At 31.3% G+C, this 8,681-nt stretch overlaps 1 protein-coding gene across 4 annotated transcripts in view; it reads left to right on the top strand.

The window, feature by feature from the left end:
* Positions 1-2,352: 2,352 nt before the first annotated feature.
* Gpat4 (Glycerol-3-phosphate acyltransferase 4) overlaps positions 2,353-8,681 on the top strand; it is a 41,252-nt gene continuing 34,923 nt past the window's right edge. For 2 of the 4 annotated variants that reach the window (XM_076460917.1, XM_076460915.1), the window contains exons 1-2: positions 2,356-2,657; positions 4,302-4,404. In XM_076460917.1, coding sequence (XP_076317032.1) covers positions 2,484-2,657; positions 4,302-4,404 — 277 coding nt within the window. In that variant the 5' untranslated portion in view covers positions 2,356-2,483. Of the gene's footprint in view, positions 2,658-4,301; positions 4,405-7,999; positions 8,138-8,681 lie in introns of those variants that run through there. The other 2 variants (XM_076460914.1, XM_076460918.1) reach the window with 2 other exon arrangements.

The raw sequence follows: 8,681 nt of genomic DNA, 5'->3' as shown, positions 1-8,681 counted from the left end.
ACAAATCGAGTGATGCTCAGTGAGAGAGACCATTAGTCACTTGGGTAGCATCAGTATCTTGAGGAGAATAGCATTGTTGTTACTGATTTACAATACCATGTTTTGTCATCTTAAAACAACATTTAAGAGCTAAATGGCTACGTTGGAGAACTTAAATAAGTATGCAGCTTGACTTAACCTCAACTCCACCTGCAATTTTAACTTGTAACTTAAAACTAACATTTTATCTCACTGTTTTTGAGGTCTTAACATCACATTTCTCCAGTACAGGTGTCTCACTCGACGCTATCTTTAATGTAGATATAAACTATTCGGTCACTTTCTTTGTATCAACCCAGTCTGAGGCAGTGGCAAATTTAAGTTTGTGTGGGCCTAGGGGCTAATAATTTTTTTGTGGACCCTACATCTCATATAATTTTACATAAAATTATCAATGGGCTCCCATAAAGATCATGTACCTTGGAAGTGAGACCTCTCTAGCTTCTAACTAAACACAACATTAGTCTGACGTTATGAAAAGTCGAATTTCTGCTCTTCAATGCACTTTCTGTTGAGACTTCAGTTATTATATGTTTCTTTCCTAGTTACTTGGCATAAGCTCAGTGAAACTAAAAACACATTAAAACGGTTTAGAAGTACCAAATAAAACGAAATGAAAAGAAATCTAAACAATTACTCAACCAAACAATGTTAAATGGACCATGGGTAAGTATCTTCTTTTTTAAGATACTTTGATGTTGTAGTTGATCAAGTTAGCTCAAAACTAACAAAATGTCTTTATTTGGCAAAAAAATACAGCAAAAAAACACACACACACAGCAATGTAACTACAGGATACTTTACTCCTTAGAATACTTTTTATATGTTTGATATACACGGCCTAAACATAAATACACGATACCCGAGAATACAAATTGACCAACTCTAAGTAAAACGTTAAATGGAAATAACTCTTCTATGTGGTTCAGTGAAAACTCAGCAAAAAGAATCATACCATGAGCGCAAGAATCCAAGAACTGAATGCATTTTCAAATACAGTTGAAAGGGCAATCAAAGTCAATCAGAAATCATCTTGATGTTCGTATTAAAATGTCCACAGCAAATAAGATGAAAAAGTAGTTTCCCTCACGTCAAGCAAACAATATCCTAAGTACCTAAAACTAAAAGAAAGAAATTTTTGTGCTGTGAGTAGAAATGTTACAAGACAGCTGAAAGTGTGTTCCAACACTACCAAAGATATCTTTACAGCATAAACTACTATAGCAGAATAACTAAATTTCTTACTTTGGGCAATATTGAATATTGACAGCAGTGGGTTTGGCAGATATTGTAATGCGCTCATAACTTTTTAGAAACTGTAATACTTTTTCCAACATGATCAAATATAAACAATTCTCAGACAGTGGATGCACGCAGGTTTGACAAGTAATTTCGTTGGAACTTTTGTTGTATTGTTCCGAAACACAACAAGCTATAGCATAATGGTGTGTGGTGCTCTTTGGGTAACAGGATTGATAAAAATAGCTGTTGAATATATTACAATTCCCCGAGTAAGGCCTTTTATCTGTCTGCACTAATGATCAACAAAATGGGGTTCCTGCTCATTTATTCTCAGCCACTAGAAGGTCAATTCAATACTATTGCCCCCTGTCCAGGCGGATTGTCAGATGTGAACCATATGAGGAAGTATCTCATAAAAAACGACTTCTAAGGGCACCTAAATTTCGAGTTGTAAAATGCTAATTATAACATTATTTCATATATAAGTGTTTTAAGAATGTATCATTAATATTTAACTTTGTACAGATATACTTGTGGCATTCTTTGTTTATAAAAAAATAGTACACTGGCAAAATACTACCAGCGTAACAATAGGCTCAAAGATTTGGTGCACATAGGAATGCTTATGTCGGAATAAGTGAAGTGAAAAGTAAAAGATAATCTGCGATAATTAAAATCAATCAGACAGATAACTAAAGGGCAAGTTGTAAAATGCTGATGATACGCTTTTTTATTGTAAGAGTGTTTTATAAGCATATATCATTAAATATATTCACACTCATAGTGCCTTACTGGAGAGAGATCACAAATATGTCAAAAATGAAAAGGAAGAAGTAATTATGTGTGTGAAGTTGACTAGTTGCTTTCCCTCTGGCTATAGTACGTCGCTCTAAGTTTCGTAAAAGCTGTTTTTCAATTCTTGAGCTACATTTGTTTTTTAATGAACAGAGATATTGCACAAACGCTTAAGACACACAGCGTAGTCTTGTTATATGTCAGGTAAGTCTTTATAGTGTATAAACTTTTTTTAACAAAGAAAAAAATAATTAATTTGTTATAGAGGGCTCACTTCATAAACAAAGGTTGGTGTCAGTCGGCATAGAAATACTTAAAATGTTAGGCTTGTGTTATAGCTATTTGTATTAGCTAAGTTAATGTAAATATAAGAATTGAGTGAAGTGGAAACATAATTTAAAGATAATATGATAGTCGTTGGAAAGTTTGAAATAATCAGTTGGAGTTCCATGTGTATGTATTTGAAAATAGCAGTTGCAATATTTGTAATGCTGCTTTTTGCAGTCATGGTACTGGCTGCAATTGGAAAGTCGCTTGGATTAAGAGAAAAATATGTAGAAATACTTTTATGGGCTTTTGAGGTAACTTAAACATTAATGTTAGATTGTCATGTACTTTATTAATTTTTCTGGAAAGCATTTTTAATTTGTTACCTATTGTTTAACAATTTCATGAAAGATAAAAATCTGCCCCATGTTACTTTTTGAAGTTTGGCCTGTAGTGCAGCATGTGGGTGAATCTAATTGTTAAACATTTTTACAATTCTTTATTTTTAACTTCTGGTAAGGTTTAAAATGTAATCTAATTTCATGTGATATATAATAAGAAATTTAAATTATGTATACAGTAATGAAATTTTTTGTCATCTCGCATAATAAGAGTAACATTAAGTAACCAACATCCAATTTTCTGGAATCTGCCCAATGTTCAAAGATTTGTATTACAAAAATTACAAGCATGTTGCTCATATTTTCAATCTTTAACCTGCTTCAGCAATCTTGAGGAAATAATATTTGGCTCTGGAGTTTTATCATTACTTGAGCCTCAGATGTTTTCCACAAGAATGGTATTATAATATGCGACTATTATTCAATCTTGTTTCCAACTAGAAACTGTTCAGAGTGTGGAATATTGTTTAAATCATCATTAGGGAAAAATAAAGAAAAGTAGTATTTAATAATGTAGTCATATAATAATCAGTTATGAGTCTTCCTTATTGAAGTTCCTGTATTATTTCCAAAAGGCTCTAATCCTATCCTAACATTTAACTCATCCAGTTTAGTTTAATGAAAGGGATGGCCTAGTTAGATCAGTAAATCCTTTTTTTCCTTTAAAAATTACATTTTATGTTAATGATAATATTTTGATATGGTACAATACTTAGAAGTATCAAACAATTATAAATCAAGATAGAGAAAACTAAAACCCATAACCTATAAGATGCATTGAATCACTTTTTTGTAATGGTGATGCAGCTTTTAACAACATGAAAGAACAAAGTACTGCCTCATAAGGTTTCATCAAATAAAGTTTAGGTTAGCCTTAAGTACAAACACTAAAGCAATAATAAAATAATTTTCTTAAGTGTGATTATATTTTTTAAATATTTAAAAATATCACTACATTATCATAATTAACATAAGGCAATGAAACTAAGTATAAATAAGGAATATGAAATTCTAAAGTGTACATAAATACATGAGTTGTTTGCTGTGTTCACAGTTTAGATCAACATCTCTAAGTGATGCATTAGCTTTAATCACTATTTCACTTTCTGAAAGCTTGTCAGTTTGTTTGTTTTCAAAACTATTATGATTATTTATGCTTAATTGTAAGATTTTTTTAATTAGTTAAAATGCAAAATAGTTTAGAAACATGTTTTTAATTTAGTTTTCTTTCCAAAACCAACAAATATATTAAAAATGAATTAGAAAATCCCTGTTTCACCTTCCATTCATTTTATTTAGTTGCTTTTTCAGATTAGTTAGACTAAATATGGCAAGATTTATGCTTATAATTTGGAGCTTTTTCAAGATTCATTGGAACAAGATATGCAAAAAATATTGTTTTTGTTGTTTACTGTTCAAGACTTAATATATTTAAAATTTAACTTAATACTAAAAAATGAAATTTTAGTGATTCCCATAGTTATGATTTAACTAGTATGCTTCTGTACAAAATAGGTTTATATCTTTTATGTTACTATATGTTAAAAACCTTGGTAGTATGGACGAGAAAAGATTGAAAAGGCAGAGAGAAAGAACAATAAGAAGGATTCAGAGGAAGTTGAAGACGAGTTCTCAGAAAGAAACAGTTATTCAACCTCAGGTAAAAAAAGTTTATTGATACGATGAAAATTTTCAGTTGCTTACTATGTTTGTGTGCATAATGTTTTTTTTTTTTTTTGCTCTTAAGAACATATTTCTTGTATTTCTTTAATACATAATTTGTTATATATTGTGTGATAAATTAGTATTTAGCTTAAATTCCCATATGATTTTGTTTCTAGTTCAGAAATATATTATATTTCTGAATATGTTATTAATATAGTTCTAGCAAATGTCATTAATCTTCATCAGTGATTCCTACTTAAAACTTTATTGTTGTGTTAGTTTAGTAGTAAAACTGGTCCTTCTATGATAAAAATTATTTCTTTTATTTTGTTAAATAGGCACATAATTATCACAGTACATTTCTTTAATTTTACTCATATTTAAAGCAATTTTTAAATATGCATTGTGACACTGTTTGTTATTTGATAGTTTTTCATCATACTCATTACTATACATGAAGGTAACTACTGTAAGATGAAGGTTTAATACCCACAAATAACAAGTTATTTTATAGTAAATGTATAACATTCAATCTTTATTTTCAGTGACAAGTTTCTGTTTGTGATTTTTAGTTAAGAAATGATAACTTAAGTTGTAGCATGGGTTGTTGCATATCTGTCAATAATGAATAAATGTATTTGTGGTCTTATTTCATTATGTATAACTTATTCATCATAATCTTTTATAATAAAATCATTGGAATTTACCTTACTTCATAATTAAGAGTTTTACTTTGTGACAAATCACTTGGATATTTTAAAACCATGAAGCATCATCTCTGACTTAAAGTTTATACACAATATTGTTTCGTACAATAAAAATAATTTCATTTCTAATCGAGTCAGAGAACTGGCACTTCCAAAAATTATAGAAAAGCAACTGTTGGTTAATGAGTAATGTCTACGACTAACTATGTGCTCAAAAACAAGTATTGGAAGTAGAAACTCATATAGGTATCAATTTATTAGACATTTCTTTAGCATTTTAAACATGTATTTTAGTTTTCATCATAACTATATGTGTTGAAGAAAACAGCTACCTTTTCTTTAATATATATGAAATCTGTTTTGGAAAATTAAAGCAAAGTTTAAGTTACCCATTAAACCTTTGGCTCTGTGGTGAACCCAAAATTTAAAAAAACATCTGTCCTTGCCATTCCAGAGATCTGAATTATAGTTGGAACAAAAGTGTTTTTGAGTTGATTACATTATTATTATCCAAGTGAATAATCTAGCATATGAACAACAAAGGAATATCTGGCTTTCCTTGCACAACCACTCTTTATTATTCAAGAAAATCACTAATTTCTATAAAGTAAATTTAATTTCTGTAAGGTCCTATATCCAAGTATTGCTGATGGCAACTCTTTCTGTAAATCTGTGATCCTGTTAGCAAAATAAAACCATCTTGAATGGGGTTTAGCCTATTAATTAAAAAATACGAGTTTTCTTGCATTATTATTTTCAGCATATAGTACAAAGAAATCAAAGGCCTTTATCCTTTTAATCCCCTGGATAATTTTTTAAACTTCAATCATATCATTTTTCCATTTATCATCTCAATGAGAAAATAAAGCCTTAAACCATCATTATAAGATAATCTTTCCATCCACAAAATCGTCTTATAAGCCTTCCTCTAAACTCATTCTTACATATGGAGACTAAAACTGTACACAGTATTCTAATATGGTACTTCTTCCCACTCACAAGATTAGTTGTTCTCGTTGATTGCTGCCTTGGTATGCATGCCACAAGTCTTGCTCCCCTCTGTTGAAGTCAACTGATTCCAACATGTCTTTCATGTAAATCATCAAGCTATACCAGTCTATATGTGACTCCTTTTATGCTCCCTGTTTAGCAGCATTTGAATTCAGATGTGCTCTTTTATTCATTTATTGCCATATGTTTGACTTTGTTTCCCTCATGAAGTGCCAATTTTCATCATAATTTGATTTATTCAACCTGATTCTTGCATTCTTCTTTATCAGTTCATTCAAGTTTCCTTATTTTTTAATTAGGATTAATTTATTGGCTTCTATACTTTGGGAGATTGAATGTTATGTGGACCAACCTTTATTCCCAGACATTTTCAAGGCTCCTACAGAAACTGCTGAGCCTTTGCTGGTTGACGAGGACTTTGATGGTCTTTTCTGCCTCCAGAGTTTGCTATTTATTCTCTTTCTTAATCACAATGCTTAATTAATGCTTAATCACAATTTCTTAATCACAAACCCAGGGGGTTTGATTCCCCTGGGTGGACTCAGCAGATAGCCCAATGTGGCTTTGCTATAAGAAAACACACATTCTTTCTTAACTTGGCAGTCTCCTAGGCTTCATTTGATCTTCGTGCATTACAAGGGTCCAGTTTGACTGGATTCTATTAACAACTTCTCAGTTTTTCTCATACAACCAAAAATGTACAATCCTATTAATTGATCTTACTCTGAACTTTTATCAGTGTAATTTCTTAGCTAATCTTTTGTTTGATATTCTAGCAAAGCTATTTAAAAATTTAAATACATTAATTCCATACCTTTCCTTTTTCTATCTAAGAAAATCTTAAAAAAAACAACAAAAACAACAGATTAACTCTTGGGTGAATCAATTGTAGATTTCTTTTTTTACATCATGCTTTTGTAAATTATTATTTTGTTTATCTTCCTGTATCATAATTCATAGAATTTTTCCAACTACAGAAGTAAAGTTAACTATGTATTGACTCTGTCCCTGGTTCTCTCTCTCTTTAATCTCCCATTGGCTGTACTTACCCTGAGGATTGAAATCTCTATGATTGAGATTTATTCAGTATTTCTTAATTTTTATAATAATGCCCAGAGTCACAAATACCAATATCTCCTTTAAGTTGTTTTTTCTGTAGAGAAAGATTTGCAGAAAGAAAAAACTTAGGTTTAAACATTTAAGTGTGCATGGGTCCAAAGCTGAACATGCATGTACATAATTGTATGAGCATCTACTATTATGTTGCTCTTTACTCTTGAAAACAAAAATGAACATTGTACAAACAGGGCAATAAAATTATGAATTTCAATACAGAACTACCTAACACTGATGAGATTAGCTATTCTTATCCCATTCTGCCCTCTAAATGCAATTTTTATCTTTAAACATACCGTAAGCCTTCTGCTCCCACTATTGGAATTGAATAATTCTAATGTGTCAAAAAAAAAAAGTCTCATATAAATCATCATGTGTCACTTCCTCTGTATGCCTCTACTGAACCATCATTTCTCATTTGGCAGTGCTTATGCTTGGATGTGTTCCTTTTTATTTCTTACATTTAGTGTACTCACAAAGTGGTTGTCATTTATTTCACTTCTAGTTTCTATTATGACTGTTTCTTAACTTCACTTTAATCCCAGTTTATTACAGCCTCATTGTTATTTATACTTGTGATTATTAGTTGACTCATTCTCATTATGAATTACGAAGTTTATATTGCCCCTTGTGAATAGCACTGTATTTCAGGCCTCAGGTGCTGGTGACCAAGTGGGAGACTTATCCAGATTCATTTGCTGGAAGATTGAACATTACATGAGTCAACTTATGTTTACAGACCTTGGGCCATTTCATCCAGAACAAGCTGAGCCTATTCAGGTATATGAGGACTTTGATTGCCTGTTTCCAACTCCTGATTTTTTCATGTCTTTTCATGCTGTACCCAAGGAATCAGTAACACCTGATATGATCTTTTTGGAATTTGTTTCTCAGGTATGTGAAATTTTACCCCTTTCATTTTTTTCTGTGATCTCTGTCCTTCTTCACTACATGACCAATCTTCCCATTCTTGTTTAGTTCTCTTCCCTACCTCAATATTTGGGTACATACTGATAAATTTTAATTACAATTAAATACTGGGATTAGCATGCCTTTATCCCCATGGGCTTCAGATCAGTTTTCTCTTGCATAATACCATGCAGACTGATCTTTTTTGGTCCATTTGTTATTAGATTCCATTTTGCCTGTTTCAGATGCATCCCCTGAATCTCCTGTATGATCCATGCCCAGTTTTCCCTCCTTTATCTTACCCACACAACTCTTTAAAGGTATCTCTCTACTGTCCATCTCTTCTCTGTAGCTCTCCCCCAATATCCTGAAGCATTTTCTGGAGACATCATATTCCTTCTTTTCTCCACGTTGGGTCATTTGTTGTCTTCAACTTTGGCTTCACTTGTGGTTTCTATGTTGTTGGAACCTTCAAGGTTGTGATTAGACCTTAACTCACATCTCTTTACTGTCATCTTTGGGATTTATC

The sequence above is a fragment of the Tachypleus tridentatus genome, chromosome 10 (assembly GCF_004210375.1).
Source record: "Tachypleus tridentatus isolate NWPU-2018 chromosome 10, ASM421037v1, whole genome shotgun sequence".
NCBI lineage: Eukaryota > Metazoa > Arthropoda > Merostomata > Xiphosura > Limulidae > Tachypleus > Tachypleus tridentatus.
Note: the sequence above shows the minus strand (reverse complement) of the source record. Positions and strands in the feature narration are given on the sequence as shown.